The following is a 15,959-nucleotide window of genomic DNA, read 5'->3' as shown; positions in this document are numbered from 1 at the left end:
AAAATAATCTGTATCTTCATAGAATATTCTATATTGATTAATTGATATATCTAGTTTTGTATATGAAATTTTAGTCTGTGCCTGAAAAATTCTATGATCTGTTTCCACACCATTACTTACTCTATATTCACCAAAAAAGTTGTTCCTATTCTATGTTAAATCCTTCCTATGCCATGTCTACAAGTATTTACTGACTACCCAAGATATACTAGTTATTATGCAGTTGTATGTCTAGGCAAAGATTTTGGTAGGAAATGATTTAATAAGTGTTTCTAAAATAAATACTGTCTCAATAAAGATAAATGAAAATATGTTAATTAAAATTATATTTTATAATAATAGTTCATATTTTAAAGATAATTTGCTGTTTAAACAATTCTAAAGTAAACTACAACCTCAGCCTAAGTGTTGAGCAAAATGAAAATTTTGTTGTAGCCTCTGAAATATGGCAAGAAAAGAATGTAAACTGCCATATTTGAAAATTAAAATCTGTTGCAAAAAAAAATTAGAAATGTGTAAAGCCAATACATTAGATACTTTCTAATTTCTAATAAAAATTCTATGAGAACTTTAAGATTCTCCCATAGTCTTGCCTGGACATACTCTTTAATATAAATCAGGACCAGTAGAATTCTTTTTTTAAAAAAAACCACCCTTAAATTAACGAATTCAGCTTGAGATCCAGAAATTAAGTTTCTATCCATTCCCACAATCACAAGATTGCTAGTGAAAATGATGATGATGATGATGATAATATTTACATAGCCAAGGTCTGCAAAGAGCTTTATAGATATTATCTCACCTTATTCTCATCTCCCTGGAAGGTAGGTTCTATTATTATTCCCATTTTACAGAAGAAAAAAACTGAAACAGAGGTTAAGTGACTTGCAGAGTCACACAGCTAGTAAGGATCAGAGGTTGGATTTGAATGCAGACTGAGTATTCTTTCCTAATGATGCCTTTAATCATTAACTTTCTTTGAAAGAAATTTTAGCTTATCTACACATGTGTATGCATATGTATTTATATATATATATATATTCATGCTCCTACATAAACATATACACATGTATTTGTTAAATTTACTTATTTGAAGCAGTGACAGCTATTGAACAAAATTCATTTTACCTGTTTGTAAAATAACCAGTCAAACAATTAAAAAAAACCCCTTTATTAAGTACTTATTTTGTGCTGCTTCTTAGGATTAAAAAACGTCTTCTACTTTTAAGGAGTTTCTATTCTATTGGAGAGGAGATAATATGGATAGAAATGACTTTAGAAAATGCTTACAAAGTTGATGGAGGGTAGTCTTAGAGAGGCAGCAGCCAGAGGGATGGGGAAAGAAAGACCTCTTATACAAGAAGTCCCATGAATGGAGTCTGGAAGGAAGCCAGGGATTCTAAGAAGCAGAGGTGAGAAGGGAGAGTTTCCCTCTCCTATGAGGAGATTGTGAAGAGAGGATTGAAAATGATGTATGTTCATCGAGGAGGTCTTCTGCGAAAATTCACTATCAGAACATGGTGCCTTTTGGAAAGGATTGATTGTGAAGATTTATTTATGAAACTCTGGTGGTTTTAGGTCTTCCAGAAGGAGCTGGGGAAAAGGACAAGCAGCGTGCAGGCTCTGAAACGGTCAGCTCGGGAACTCATTGAAGGCAGCCGTGATGACTCCTCTTGGGTTAAAGTCCAAATGCAGGAATTAAGTACTCGGTGGGAGACTGTTTGTGCATTATCAGTTTCAAAACAGACACGATTAGAAGAAGCCTTGCGTCGGGTAAACATGTTTTTTTTATTATTATCTCAAATAGAATGCCAGAAAATTTTATTATGTTAGAGATGGATGTTGCATGGGAATTTTTAAAAGAGGAATTAGAATGAAGAAAGGATTAGTAATTTACAAAATTCCAATAGCATCATTACATAATTTTTTTTTGCTCAAGGAACTAATGATACTTCTAAAATCAAACTATCTGATCTTAGCTCAAAGGCCTATTGTATAATTATTCTACTTGAATAGATGACATAGTAAGTCGAGTTTCTTATCAACTATAAATCAAGTGTTGAAAACAGGAGTAAACTTTTAGTCTTCCTGAAAACTGCATCTGCAAAGATACATTTGATATCTTTACAGTTATAGAAATACCACACCATAGATCGCTGACTTTTAAAATGCAAAGTTAGTGCATATAATTAATCAGTCTAAAGCTAAAGTTGTTTTTCAATTGAAAATTCTAATTGTACAATATTCCTGTCAGATATCCCTTCATGAGTCATATTTTTCATTTTATTTTTTTCCCACATGTGAAATGTTAGGCAGAAGAATTTCACTCTGTGGTGCATGTCCTACTAGAATGGTTGGCTGAAGCTGAGCAGACACTTCGATTCCATGGCCTGCTCCCAGATGATGAAGATGCACTCCGTAACCTCATTGATCAGCATAAAGTGAGTGAGGCATTGATGCTAAGTAAAATTTAACTGATTAAATAAAGTGTTGTAGAAAGAAGTAATAAATGAGTATTTTGAAATAACAATTTCCACACTACTTTTGTTTTTTTTTTTAATATTTTTCAAGGCAATGGGGTTAAGTGGCTTGCCCAAGGCCGCATGGCTAGGTAATTATTAAGTGTCTGAGGCTGGATTTGAACTCAGGTACTCCTGACTCCAAGGCCAGTGCTCTATCCACTGCGCCACCTAGCCACCCCTCTACTTTTGATTTTGCAGTGAAAGTTAAAAATATGGATACTTTTTTCACCCCCAGAGAACAAAATGTACGTGTTCATCTTTATGCATGCAAAAATATTCACATGCAAGACAGGGAAGCCAAAAGTCCACTTTTGAAAAGTCCACTTTTCCATTTGCAGCTCGAGTTTTCTTTTTTTTTTTTTTAAACTTTCTTGGGCCTTTGTCTATAATTGTGTAGCTTCTATAACAGTCCACACATGGTTGATCTTTCTTCTCCATAATACAATAAAAACAAATCTTTATCTAGATTCTGTTTCCCTTTCAACCTCTCTTCTCCTCTATATTACCAAACATCTAAAAATAATAGTCTCTATTCATTGCCTACATGTCTTCAGTCATTTTATTTATTAATCCCTTGCAGTTTGACTTCTTTTCCCCAAATGCTATTATTTAAATTTGCTCACTTCAGGTTCATTGATAATTATACTGCAAATTCTGTGGCTATTTATTTTGTTGTTCTGGTGATTGTTATTTGACTCTTTAAATTCTGCATTGTTTGGCAATATTGATCCCTCCCCTCCTTATCAATAACTTTTCCTCTTTTGCTTTCTATGATGTTCTATGACTCTTACATTCCTTCTTATATTTTTCTGACTGTTCCTTATCTATCTTCTTTCTAGATCCTCATGCTCTTCTGATACAGGTACATGGGAGTCCTTCAAAGATCTATCTTTGGGCCACTTTTTTTTTAATCTCCACATTCCCTACTATGGTTATGGCATTCTCATGGTTTTAGCAGTCTTCAAAAATCTTTATTTCTGCCAGCAATTTACATTATTTAAGGTTCTTCCATAATCTCCATTCTTATACTTCTAAACCCTGCTGGATGTTTCTCCTGTGCATTACAAATTCAACATACAAAGAATGAATTCTTTTAATCCTTCAAAACCTGTTTTATTGATAGTACCACCCAAATTTCTGATTTTTTTAATGTTTATAATCTTCCAAGTATTTTTGACTTTTCCTTCTCCTTCATTCCCTATTATCAAGTCAATGGCCTGATGATACTGTATCTATATCTACAGTTTTTCTTGTATCCTTCCTTTCCCAGTGTAATTACCTTTATTCTGATCTGTCCTGCAAAATGAAAGCTGCTTAAATTAGGGGACTAATTCATTTTTGTCTTTGTGACAAAGTGCCTTTGCATCTGGTAGGCAGGAACACTTTAATTACCATTAATCCAACTCCCCACTTCTAAAAAAGTTCATGAGTTGTATTTTGCTATTAGGTTGTTTTCAATTTAAACTTTTGTACTAAATTATCTTGGAAGTTTCTTTTCATGTCATAACAGCAAATACTTCACAAAGTCTTTTAAGTTCATTAACATTATTTTCTGAAAGCTTTCCCAGTTTTTTTCATTTAGTGGACCTATATATCTCTTTAACATGACCTTTCTTAACCTAGAGTTTGGAACATTTTTATTTTATAAATAGGATTGTGAAGATTGATTTTTTTACTTTATTAAAGCAAGCAAAATAATTGCATTACTAGACACAATAGGTAAGTAATTTTTTCTCCTAAAAGAAACAATGCCAGTGGATTTTCAGGCTTTGATATTTTTAGCAAAATTAATGGAGTGTGCCAATCCCCTAAAGAGAATGTCCACATGTCTTTTGATAGATGGCTTTTTGCTTTTGACTCTATAAATAAGAAATTCTCAATGCAAACATGACATATACTGCTGATGACAGTATTTGTAATTATCTTAGTTTTCAACACAACCTTGTCCTTGAACGTTTGTAGGAAACATATCAATAATTTTATTAATAGAAGAATACATCATCAATACAATGGTTTCTCACATTAACTCTGTCACAATTGTTGACATTCCTTCTAAATCTTAAACCATGAAGTAATTATTGCATTGTTGACAATGAAGTAGCTAAGAATTTAAATGATATCACTGAAAGAAATGGGATGCTAAAATATCAGAACCTTCAATATAATAAAAGAGATGTAACAAATATTATTGGAAAGCATACAGATTCAATATTTTGAACATGAAGGTTAAAGAATATGCTTAAGATCTTACTTTAGAAAGCTATCTTAATGTAGTGTGAGTATGTTTTGGTATCCCACAATGAAGTACAAGGAAGCAGCACCAGTCTCTCTTAGGTGCCACTTATGTTGCCAAAGGGAAGAACTCAAGGAGCATGTGATTCTGACTGTTTCTAGTCATATTCCTAGGGTCAATGAGAAGGAGCCAGTCTCATATTGAAGGCACAGACTTTGAAGTCTTAACCATTGCTTTCTATTTCCTCAGCTTTATCATGGGAAGTAGAAGTAATTACCAGGACTTGTAATTCCAACATTGGCCAATGGTTCATGCTTTTAAAGGGGAAAACAGTTGTGACTGGGAGGCTGAGCACCATCAGACAGAACAGAACTGGTTTTGAGAAGCATAGTAATTATGCCTCTAAAAATGTACAGGATGCAAAGAAATTAATTCAACTGGGGTATCTGGTGAAATAAGGCAATCAAACTTCTAAAGTCCAGTGAATTTTTAAGAGGCATAATTTGAATGTCATTTGAATCAAGCAGGCTGGGAGGGTGGGGTGGGAGGGCTGACTGTTTGTGTTTGTGTGTGTGTGTGTGTGTAGATAGGTAGATAGAGGAATCCATGTAGTTGTCTGGTTTTTTTTTTCCTGTATTAAAGCAGATGACTCAGTAAATGACTCAGTAAACCTCAGATGACTTTGTAACTATTCATAGGGGCACTGTCCAGAAGGGTCTCTTTTTTTCTTCACCAAACCTCAAAGCAGCTCAAGAGACATTGAGTCTAGTGAATAACAGATCTAGGATGTCCTGGAGAACATGTATTGAGTGGGCAGAGTAGTTCTGTGACTTACTATGGTGGTTCTGAGAATGCTGAGTTACTTTAAAAGAGTCCTTTGAAGTTCTAACTCAATTCAGATGCTCTTAACTTCAAAGGACAGTTTAGCCTAGATTACCATTCTCAGAAGTATTCAAAGTCTTTCTGTTAAAAGAAATAAAAGTCATATCTTTAAAGAATAATTTGAATATCAAACTCAAAAAAGTATTTTTAAGTAGGTGAAATTTAATCCTTTTTATGTAATTATGTAAAGTTAAGTGACACTGTTGATTTTTTCCCATTATATTTTGTAGCAAATTTCTTTGTAGTAACACAATAACTTTCTTAATCACAAATTATTTGTTAGTGTTATATTGATGAGATGATGATTAAAGGAGAAAGTAAGTTGTAATACTTAAGACTCATGATTTTGTTAATGTGGGATTCCCACCACTGACAAAGATTACACAACTCTTCTTAATAGATCATCTTTCTGAGTTACTGCTCCCCATCCCCCAAATTTCAGCACTTGTAGCCAATCTTCTGGTGGGTAGTCTTTCTGATTTTTTTCTTAACTGGACTTCCCATGGTAGATGTTTTATGGCCTCTATCCAAAACTTTTTCTGTATGGTTTCAGAGACTTGCCAGTGCTTTCATTATGTTGCTCTATGTGATTTTACTAAAGCTCAAATCTGTCTGTTTGACTAGGTAAACTCTACTGGCCCATTATAGCCTTTAGGATCAAATATACACTGGTGTTTTGGAATTTAAAGCCTTTTCTTCAGAACTTAGCCCCAACCTTCTTTTTAGGCTTCTTATTTATTATTTCCCTTCTTGCATTCTATGGTCCCACCAAACTGACCATGCTATACCTATTCTAACCTACTTCCACAGGGGTTATCTATCCCCTTTGTCCTCCTTGTTCTCCCTTCTCATCTCTTGAGATGTTCTTTAAAGCTTCCACTCAAATCCTACCTTTCCCAACTGCTGCAGTGCTCTCTCTCTCTCTCTCTCTCTGTCTCTCTGTCTCTGTCTCTGTCTCTCTCTCTCTCTCTCTCTCACACACACACACACACACCTTCTACTTTGACTACATTTATTTCATATCTGTTCCATCAGAAATGTGAGCTTCTAGGCTGCTAAATAGCATCATCATCATCATCATCATCATAATGTTTGATCTTCATTTTTGAAGGAGACCATGACATCAGGGCGGTGATGCCATGACAAGCACATGAATTGGATTTGAGTGAGGGGTTCTGTGCTACACCAGCCTCACTTTCCTCTTCCAGAGCCATCTAGGTCCAGTGGCTAGATATGAATCAGGATGACTGGAGATGGTCCTAGTTGTGAGGCAATTAGGGTTTAGTGGCTTACCCAAGATCACACAGCTAGTAAGAGTCAAGTGTTTGTGACCTCCTGACTCCAAGGCCAGTGCTCTATCCACTGTTTCACATAGCTGCCTGCTAGATACCATAATGGATAAAGCAATGGGCTTTGAGTAAGGAAGACCTGAGTTAAAATCCTGCCTCAGACAGTTACTAGCTTAGTGACCATGGACTCATGTACATATAACCTCTGCCTCAGTTTTCCTAACTGCAAATTTTATGGAATACCATTTACCTCCCAAAATCGTTGTGCAATCAAATGGCATAATATTTGTACACTATTTAGCATAGTAGATTAATAAAGGCTTGTTCCTTTTTCTTCCCTTCCCCCTTAAAAGAAGGGACTGTTTTTGCCCTTCTTTGACCCTAGCCTTAAGACAGTGCCTGGAATATAAAAGGAGTTTAATCAATTCTTGTTGACTCATTGCCTCTGAGTTTTATTTTGTTTGCTCTATTTTATTGGGAGGGAATGGGTGGATGTGGGTCAGGACCTTTAATTTTATCAAGGCACAAAACTCCCATAGAGAAAACTGTGCCTTCTAACAGAACAGTTCAGCAGATGTTGTATCTTGCGAGTGTTACCTAGGCACTGAAAGGACCTGAACAATATAAATTCAGATCTTTCTGATCCCAAGACTGATTTTTCTGTTATACTGTTATATCAGTAGACCTGAGATAAAGAAGTCAAATTAGAGATATTAATTGTGTTGGAGTTGAGGGCTTCTAGCTGCCCAGGGAAAGTTCATATATCTGAGCTATTAGCTGACTGTAGTTAAATGACAAAAATAATGGTTTCTGTTTTTCCTAGTCCATTTGAAGGAAAACAGGGATATGAACCAAGATCAAAATTAGGAATTCATCCAGTTTTGTCATCTATGCTGATCTTTCTCTTTCTGTGCCCTATCCACATTCAATAACAGTTCCTCTCTTCAAGACCCCCAACATTCCTTATCTTTACTTATTGGATTTTGATTTTAAGTTTCTTCACCATTACCTCAGCAAAGTATTCAAATTTTAATCCCTAGTTATGAACTAAAAAGCTCTTAGAGGGGTTTTTGAATTGATTGGTGCTCAATGAATGTTATTAGAATGGAAAGACATTCCCTATAACCTTATTAAAGCTTGATAGGGTGATTGGGATGGTTGAAGTAGTAGAATTAGTGGAAATGTGTGAAAGGGCAGCTAAAACTACTCTAGACCCAATTGGTTGACTCTGAAGATAAACTGGAGATCATCCTTTTAGCATGATTTGGGAATGGGACCTGAAAGAATACCCACAGCTAAGAATGGCTTGCCCCAAGAACTGCTTGTGGCTGAGGAGCCTGTGTCACTTGTTTCCAATCTTACAGGACTTGACTTTGGACCTCTCACAGCACAGGTCTGAGTCTAGAATGCCTTCTCTCTCCTAATTTTACTCTTTTAGACTTTCTCTAATTTCTTCTTTGTCTGCTTCAAGACCCCCAGGTTTTATCTCCGATTAATATTGTTTTCTTTAAAAAAATGTGGCTACAATTTCAGTTCTCTAAAATCCTGGGAATTGGTTATGGTTCTTTCTTTATTTACTTCTCTCTCTGGTAACAGTGCTTTTGACAAACTTGTGACATTGGAATGCAGCCTCTTCACAGATAGTATTCCTAAATTCAATTTTGTTGTAGACTGTAAGATAAAAATTCATTTTCTTTAAAATTAGATGTGATTTCAGACATGTACAATTTTTTTCTTTTTCTCTCACTTTATTTAAATTTCATGAGGTTTCTCTTCTTTGTGGGGAAGGGGGATTATGCTTACTTTTACAGTAAGACTGGTTTAGTAATGTATAAATAAATAAATTGAAAAAAATGAAAAAAATATAAAAATAATTAGAAGTGATTTGATTTCTTTTCCCTGGCAGGGTAAAACCAATTTAAACCCCAAATGAATCACTGTCTTTTTTTAAACCTGCTGGAATCAATACAATTAACTAAGAAAAAGATGGTTTTACTCAACTTCTTTTCAACTAGTGCCAATGACTAATTGAAATAATTGTTTCTACTCCAGGAATTCATGAGGAAACTGGAAGAAAAAAGAGCTGAACTCAGTAAAGCAACAGGTATGGGAGAAGCTGTCCTGGCCATCTGCCACCCTGATTCTATCACCACCATCAAGCACTGGATTACCATCATTAGAGCCAGGTTTGAGGAGGTCAGTATGGTACCAATAATCAGCATAATGCTTGTTAATCTATTATAAATTGGAGACTAGTCACCAATTAAAATACAGTTGAAAACTGTGGGAAAATAACACGGTTGTACAGAATTTATTTTGTCTGGGGAAGGTCAAAAGAGGAAAGAGGTGTTTTGGAGTTAATGATACCTACCTACAATTGGACTGGGCAAACATTGTAAGCCATTATCAGACTCTATATTTCATTTTGTTTAAAGTAGAATTCCTGTGGCTCTGAACATTTATAGGCAAAAGTTTGGCACCCTATACTTCATTCCATCCTTTGGGCCCATATTAACAGGGTTTAAGTAAACTCGCAGTTCAGAACTATTCCAATTGTGGTATGTTTCCTAAGTGAGTTTATAGATATACAAAAAGGTAAAATATTCTATATCTGAGGTGAAGCCTGTCGGGATGTGGTGACTGTTCAGACCTTTTAAGGAAGACCTTGAACTTAAATTAGAAACTAAAGGAAAACAGAGGTTTTTGTAGTCCTAAACTTCTAGTCTTTCCTTAGTACCTGTAATGGATTTAAAAAGAATGATACATTCTATCTTGCCACCTTCTCAAGATTTGTTGGTTCAAATTCCTTGTGTTAAATCAGTGGGCAGACATAGGCAATTACAGTGAGGTGAGTTTGAATGACAGGAGAGTAGAATAATAAAACAACACAAGAAAATAGCTAGTCAGTACATTTGAAAAGTAGATGTTCTTGCATATAATTACTATTACATTAGCAGGGATGGTATTGCTATTTTACAAATTGAAAGAGTTTCAGAAAGCAGATCTCTCCCTCCATTACAGGTCCTGGCATGGGCAAAACAGCATCAACAGAGACTGGCCAGTGCCCTGGCTGGTCTTATTGCTAAACAAGAATTGCTGGAAGCTTTGCTGGCTTGGTTGCAATGGGCAGAGACCACACTCAGTGAGAAAGACAAAGAAGTCCTCCCTCAGGAGATTGAAGAGGTGAAAACTCTCATAGCAGAACACCAGGTAAAATCTTAGACATGTTCAGACATCTTGGAAGAGCAAGAAATGAGGGTATCTTAGTTGAAATTTCTATTAAACATGACTATTCACATTTATTTTCCCAAGCAAATGAACACCCAACTAGATTTTGGGACTTTTTATAAGCTTTTGGACCAAACTTAATGATTTAAGTTCATTTTTATGAAGAATCTCACTGTTATCAGCTGTCCTTGTGTAGAGATCATTATTTAGAATCTTAATGTGATTGACCTAAGCCTTCATTGTTTTTGTTTTATCCATCATGTTCTCTAAGATCCTTCTCCAACTGGCCTACTTCTTATTACTCATACATTATATTCTATTTCCAGGCTCTGTTTGCACTGAGGGTATCCCCCTATTCTAGAATGTTCATCTTCCATATAACTCCCTTCAAAGCTCTCTGTACCCTAAGATCTTCCCATATTCCTCCTATATAGACATAACACATGCACATACACACAAACACATATGTACATACATACACATATATACATTTAGCTCTGTGTATACATTTTGCCCCTCCCCCAAAACAAAGACAGAGAAATAAAATATAAGATTACTGGGAATATTCATTTTTGTCACTTTAATTATGATACCTAGCAAAATAAAAAATGTTGTAAGTAAAACCATCTAAAGTCAAAAATTGCAGAGCAGATGCTGACTTGAAATGGAAGGAGTTACTTCCTAGAGAGTACTTTATGTCAATTAAATAACAGATCTGGTCCAAAACCAAACAAAAATATTGGATTTGTATTATTTTTTAAATTTTTTTGGAGAATCAAATGGCTCTAATATTTATTTGTTACAAAAATCAGATATTTTCAAAGAAAAACTGTTTCTCAGAAACAGTGATACAATAATCAAAATTAGTTTTGTATTTTAATTTTTAATTCATTTCTATATTTAAGTTTATTTACTTTGGCATATTCTTAAAGGAGTTGTGCTTTTCTTTTCAGACTTTCATGGAGGAAATGACCAGAAAACAACCTGATGTGGATAAGGTTACTAAGACCTACAAGCGAAGAGCGGCTGATCCCTCTCCTTTACAATCACATATTCCTGTCCTAGATAAGGGGAGAGCAGGAAGTAAGCAATGACATAATTTGGAACAATCACAAATATTTTCCTCCTAAAAATGACTGCTTTCTAATGAACTAAGATGATCAGTCAGCAAAGAAAATTTACTTTTCTATTACATGCATTACTAACAATCATTAGATAGGCCTTGTGTAGTAGATGCTAAGTATTTTAAAAATGAGTGGGTTAGCTAATCTATCCTAAAAAGTTTTCATGAAAAAGCACAGGTCTTAGAAATTATGGCACTGGTTCTCCAAAAGATAATTAAACCCCCCCATGTGTAACTGTGATCTGCAAACAAAAAGAGTTAACTCTTTATGAATTATGGAAGTTTGCTCATTATTTTTACAATAATGAAGCATATTGGATAGCATGACATAAAATGATTATTTCATGATTAAAGTATTCCCACTTGCTAATATTTATTAATCCTTAGCAAATTACTAAATTTAATTATTAATCCTCCATCAAATTCTTTATTTTTCCTTTCCAGGAATCCATCATGCCTATAGAAAACTACCAAGCCTTAAAAATAAGAATAAACAAACAAAATTTATACTTTTTATTTGTTGTTGTTTAGAGTTTTCAATCATTTATGTCAACTATTTGGGGTTTTCTTTGACAAAGATATTGGAGTAGCTTGTCATTTCCTTCTCCAGTTCTTTTTACAGATGAGGAACTGAAGCAAATTCATATCTCTAGTCAGTGTTTGAGGTTAGATTAGAACTCAGGAGGATGTCTTCCTGTCTACAGATCCAACACTGCATTCATTATGACACCTATCCACTTTTTTATCGCCACAGTCCAGACATGGATTCTTCTTTGTCAAATGGGTATAATATGATCTACTCACCTTTCCTACTATAATTTGACCATCATGGTGTAGACCATTTTGATGTGTTAATGAAAATAGTCTATGGGTAAATAATAATAATTCATACTTATATCAATAATAATAGCCAAAGTGCACACACACACACACACACACACACACACACACACACGCATACAAACACATTCTTTAAGGTTTGTAAGTGTTTTATAAATGAGGAAACTAAGACTCAAAGAGTAAATAACTTGACAGTAGTTACTTGTAGATAGAAATATATTGAACCATTAACCCTGGACTATGTTTTGAATGATCTTAATTCAAATCAAGTGAAAATATTTATCATGTTTACCCAGTGAGTAACTTAAGAAAAAGAAAAAGTGACATGTTAGAAGTTGGAGTTGTATTTTTTTTAACTTTTAAAATCCACCTGTTAAAAAATTTTATAAAAAATTTTAACTGACCTTTTTTTCCCATCTCACTAGCATTGTTACTCAATTCATACATTTTCTTTTGAACTAGTTAAAGAGTTTGTACAATACTATTCTGGATTTTGTTTTTTCCTTGAAATCCCTCACAATGGTGGTGGTGAGGAAATTAAGTTATTTGACCTTATAGAGGGGGAATGTGCCATCTTAGATCATTTATTTAAAAGATGTGTCTGTATACACACACACACACACACACACACACACACGCATATATACATACACATATATATTTTCCCTCAAACTTATAATTATCAGGGACTCCTTATTAAGTAGAAGATCATAGAACATAATTTTAACTTTCACGTAGATAAGAGCATCTCTACTGATAATGATGAGCTATTGAGTCAGTTTACAACTGAGTTAGAAGGGAAAGGGTTAAGCTTTAATAGAATGATAATGATTAGCTCCATTTGAGAACTTGGGTTTTGTGCTATATTAATTTGAATTATATTTTTAACAGGAAAGCGTTCTCCAACCTCAAGCTTGTATCCTTCTGGATCACAGACACAAATTGAAACAAAGAATCCCAGGGTAAACTTATTAGTGAGTAAATGGCAGCAAGTCTGGCTTCTTGCTTTGGAAAGAAGAAGAAAACTTAATGATGCCTTGGACAGACTGGAGGAGGTTAGTTAATTGTGTTTCTCATAAAATTATCACATTTCATCATAATATATTCAAACACCTAATTGTTAGTTATTATTACATAATAAATAAACAAATTCTAGGTGTTTATGTGCAAACTTATCAAAATCTGAAATTAGTTACCTCATTTTTTTACAGAAAAAATGCAAATAATTTAACATTTAAAAATGAATAATGTTGGAACTAATTTATGTGCCATAAAGTCAAAGTTTTCAATAATTATTCATCTAATATACATATATATATGTTTATATGTATAGATATATAAAGATATATAGTTGAGATATTTAGCAAGTCTAGGGTATTTTTAAGACATAAATATACTTAGCAGGAGTAGAGATATGATTCTGAAAACTGTGAGTGTGGGGTAGGGGAAAATATGTATCTATGGGGTCAGGAGAAAATGTATGTATGAGAAAATACTCTGTGCTCTATAGAAGGTGTGGGAGACAATAGAAAAGAGATCTTAGAATTAGCAAATGGAAAATACTTGCTAGGTAGAAACTGTTACTTCCAGCATTCTTGGTAGTGATCATTATCAAGAGTTTTCAACTACATTTTGAGAGATTTAAAGGGAAAGTTCAATAAACCTCATAGAAATTTGTTTTATAAGCACTTATTTAGGAGCACTTTTTCTCTGCAATGAATGATAGCATGGTGTCTAGACTAAAAGTTCTCTCTCCTAAAGGACTTTTCTAACAGCTTCATTAGCAAATTACAGATAAATTAAACTTTAATTTTATTAATATGAAACCAAGCACCAAACTATTTTCTCTTTTATAGCTGAAAGAATTTGCCAACTTTGATTTTGATATCTGGCGTAAAAAATACATGCGATGGATGAATCATAAGAAATCTCGAGTAATGGACTTTTTCAGGCGGATCGATAAAGATCAGGATGGAAAAATAACACGACAAGAATTTATTGATGGAATTCTTTCCTCTAGTATGTAAAGCTGTTATTAAAATTGTATCTTAACATTTACACAGGATCTTAGTATTTTATATGCCTGTGTTATTAAAAGTTATTGCCTTTATGGTTTCTAGTAAAGTCAGTTTCTATCTAAAGAAAATGATATTTTATAAATAATACCTGAATTTATTGGACCACTTCCTTATATTCTTATCTCCTTTATCTTATAATCACAGGAATGGAAACTAGAATATGTTCCTATCACTACTAACATAGATATTACATAAGGTCTAAAAATATATCTCCTATAATCCCTGCCATAAGCATTTTCATATTATTTTGCTTTCTGTAAACAATTTAGTTAGTGAAATCTCTCTAATTCATGAATATTCAGGAAATTTAAAAAGTTATTATTTATATTGTTTAAAATTCATGTAAGTTATTGCATTGGATTAGGAAATCAATTAAGGTACTTTGAATTTAGCCTAGGTATACATTTATGATAAATTACTTAGATGCCAGTTATAGTGCTAGGTCCTGGGCATATAAAGACAAAAATGAAACAGTCCTTGTGCTCATAGAGCAAAATGATGGTCACCCATTTTGACACTAATTTGGCCATCATAGCAGGTCATCTTGGAATGTAGAGAGTGGCATAATTAAATTGCAAATCAATTTGAACCACATTTCTATTGTATGTTTTTTCATGGATAGAATTCCCAACCAGTCGCTTGGAAATGAGTGCAGTTGCTGATATCTTCGACAGAGATGGTGATGGCTACATTGACTACTATGAATTTGTTGCAGCACTTCATCCCAATAAGGATGCTTATAAGCCTCTGACAGATGCAGACAAAATTGAGGATGAGGTACCCATTTATTTCCATCATATACAGTTTTGTACAGCATCCTCCCAAGATCACCCATGCAACTCATTCTGTCATTTTATTTGCTTCCATGTTTTGTGGTTGTGCCAAAATTTTGCAGTCTCCAAAGTGCAATGTTGGCATTGAAATGAATGTTTCAATCATGTTTTTGGCAGGTGACAAGGCAGGTAGCTAAATGTAAATGTGCAAAACGATTCCAAGTGGAACAGATTGGAGATAACAAATACAGGGTAAGTGTCCCTAAATAGCTTCCTTGGTTCTTTGATGTCAAATGTGACAAATAATTGGTCTATGTATTTTAAGTATCTTAAAATTTATTTTTATACCCATATTATGTAGTAGTAATCTTTTCTAATATCAGATCTAGGAATTTCTTAAATTATATGTTTTCTAGATAGATTTTTTTTTCAGAATATCCACAGAATTCCTGAGACTTTATGGGTGGGGGTGGAAACATATATTATATGTATGTCTATATATATATAGACATACATATATTTGAAAAATATAAATATATTGATATTGATATATTATATATTACTATAATTATATGTATACACATAAGTTTGTGTGTACATATAATCATTCATTCATTCATTTATGGTTTTCTTTCGTTCTTCAAGTATTTGTGACTTTAATGCTGTGGTTACATACTTGCTCAACCAGGAAGTAAGATGGTTTAGCAGGTATTTTCATGATTTGCTCTATCCAGAATCTTGTCATCTGGAGGTAATCTTACAGTAATAAGGGTTGTCCTGAGAAGGCAAATTGTGATCTGTCACAAGACACATTTTAGACTTTTGCAGTCTATGAGGAGCTGCCAACATTTGCTCATCTCTGGTGTAGCCATTAAAAATAGAAGATCTTGAGTGATGCATTGAGATGATGCATCTCAATAGAACTTTAGTAGAGAATTTATATTGCACAATAATGCCTTAATCCCGTATCTTTTTTTCTTTCCCAACTTTT

The 15,959-nt window shown here is 33.8% G+C and overlaps 1 protein-coding gene across 26 annotated transcripts in view; it reads left to right on the top strand.

Annotated features, from left to right (window-relative positions):
- The window catches only part of DST (dystonin), a 592,091-nt gene that overhangs the window by 562,580 nt on the left and 13,552 nt on the right, over positions 1-15,959 (top strand). For all 26 annotated transcript variants that reach the window (XM_074237259.1, XM_074237251.1, XM_074237265.1 and 23 more), the window contains 9 exons: positions 1,579-1,773; positions 2,313-2,441; positions 8,979-9,122; positions 9,948-10,136; positions 11,108-11,237; positions 13,009-13,172; positions 13,974-14,136; positions 14,818-14,972; positions 15,146-15,220. In XM_074237259.1, coding sequence (XP_074093360.1) covers positions 1,579-1,773; positions 2,313-2,441; positions 8,979-9,122; positions 9,948-10,136; positions 11,108-11,237; positions 13,009-13,172; positions 13,974-14,136; positions 14,818-14,972; positions 15,146-15,220 — 1,344 coding nt within the window. The remainder of the gene's footprint in view (positions 1-1,578; positions 1,774-2,312; positions 2,442-8,978; positions 9,123-9,947; positions 10,137-11,107; positions 11,238-13,008; positions 13,173-13,973; positions 14,137-14,817; positions 14,973-15,145; positions 15,221-15,959) is intronic.

Source organism: Macrotis lagotis, chromosome 5 (genome assembly GCF_037893015.1).
Source record: "Macrotis lagotis isolate mMagLag1 chromosome 5, bilby.v1.9.chrom.fasta, whole genome shotgun sequence".
Classification (NCBI taxonomy): domain Eukaryota; kingdom Metazoa; phylum Chordata; class Mammalia; order Peramelemorphia; family Peramelidae; genus Macrotis; species Macrotis lagotis.
Note: the sequence above shows the minus strand (reverse complement) of the source record. Positions and strands in the feature narration are given on the sequence as shown.